At 42.0% G+C, this 1,323-nt stretch overlaps 2 protein-coding genes across 2 annotated transcripts; both read left to right on the top strand.

Moving 5' to 3' along the window:
- Positions 1-133: 133 nt before the first annotated feature.
- On the top strand, positions 134-496 carry V1514DRAFT_323040 (uncharacterized protein; the record flags this gene model as incomplete). Its single annotated transcript, XM_066926175.1, has 1 exon — positions 134-496. The coding sequence occupies one exon, from the start codon at positions 134-136 to the stop codon at positions 494-496; it is 363 nt and encodes a 120-aa protein (XP_066780465.1).
- Positions 497-550: 54 nt separating this feature from the next.
- On the top strand, positions 551-1,154 carry V1514DRAFT_323039 (uncharacterized protein; the record flags this gene model as incomplete). The annotated part of the gene is made up of 2 exons (XM_066926174.1): positions 551-622; positions 672-1,154. The coding sequence occupies 2 exons, from the start codon at positions 551-553 to the stop codon at positions 1,152-1,154; spliced, it is 555 nt and encodes a 184-aa protein (XP_066780464.1).
- Positions 1,155-1,323: the final 169 nt, after the last annotated feature.

Below are 1,323 nucleotides of genomic sequence, written 5' to 3'. Positions count from 1 at the left end.
CAGCCATTGTTCGATTTCCGGCCTGGTTGCGAATTTTCAAATTTATATTCACCAAAATCTCCAGTGGCTCCTCTTTTTGGTTTTTTATTCTTTAATTGTTCATTTGCTTCTTCATCACTCAAAAAAATTAGCCATGAATAACTCAAATCATTCTCTTATGAAAATCGCTGATAAAGCCAATTTCGGCACTCCAGTAAAGCCTAAAGTTCAGTTCACGCTGTTTGCCAAGTTGAAGTCCAAGAAAGCTGCCATGGAGGAAAAGCCTAAGCAAAAGATCATGCTTTTTAAGGAGAAAATGAAGACAGTTTTTTCGAAAAAGCGCAAGGCTTCAACCGATGATCACGAGTCTCGGTCGAAAAAATTGGCATCTTTCATTTCCAGGTCATGGTCTCGCAAGGGTCGGAAGGCAACTGTTGAAAACCGGTTTATTTACTTGGGGTCTGCTGGCACGAGCTACGACAGTCCGGAAGCTTGCCAAGCACTGTTCCGCAAGTAAATAAACCGGTTTTCAACCGTTGCCTTCCGACCCTTGCGAGACCATGACCTGGAAATGAAAAATGCCAATTTGTTTGTGCACGTGGGTTCTGTTGACGAGCAATACACGAGCCTAGGTGTTACGAAGGTAAGTGTGTTGTAAAAGAACCGTTTGGAAATGATACTTATTGAAATAGTGTCGAGCTTTGGCAATTTATCAAAGTCCGGTAAAAGAAACATACGTAGAAGAAATGTCGCAAGTTTGTGGACCGGTTTCGACGCATGTTGACAAGGCCAAACCAGATACCAAGTTTGAAGGACCGAGTTCCAACTTGGCGCATGCTGACAGCTGGTTTGGCAGGCTGTGCGAAAACATACCCTTGCCGTCGTGTCTGTCAATATTGAAGACGATGTTTTATATCGCCGGGCCGGAAGTTACTGCGGAAAATTTACCAGTTCAGCAAGCGATGGCCGCTGTTGTGCTTCCCGCTAAACCTATGCCTGTCGGAACTACGATGCACATGAACTGGGCCGGAGATAGATTACATGATCCTGATGCCATTAAGTTCGGGGAGATTCCCAGGATGGCAGCAAATATAGTAACACCATTTATTGATATCCCACTTCCTACAGTGCCTGCGCGAGCAAGAATTAGCACGTGTGCGACAGGATATTTTTAGTTTGCATGACTACCTGAGGTGATATCTGTTGTTTTTTAGTTTTTAGTTTTTTTGTTTTTGTTTTTGTTTTTGTTTTTTTTATACCTGTATATCTTACGCCGTTTTATGGTCTAATTATTTTGTTATTCGTTTGTGTGATTTGTATGATGCTTTTTTTTGTTTTCTACTA

Source organism: Lipomyces japonicus, assembly GCF_038497905.1.
Source record: "Lipomyces japonicus strain CBS 7319 unplaced genomic scaffold V1514scaffold_163, whole genome shotgun sequence".
Classification (NCBI taxonomy): Eukaryota; Fungi; Ascomycota; class Lipomycetes; order Lipomycetales; family Lipomycetaceae; genus Lipomyces; species Lipomyces japonicus.
The sequence above is the reverse complement of the archived record's forward strand: the minus strand, read 5'-3'. Positions and strand labels throughout refer to the sequence as shown.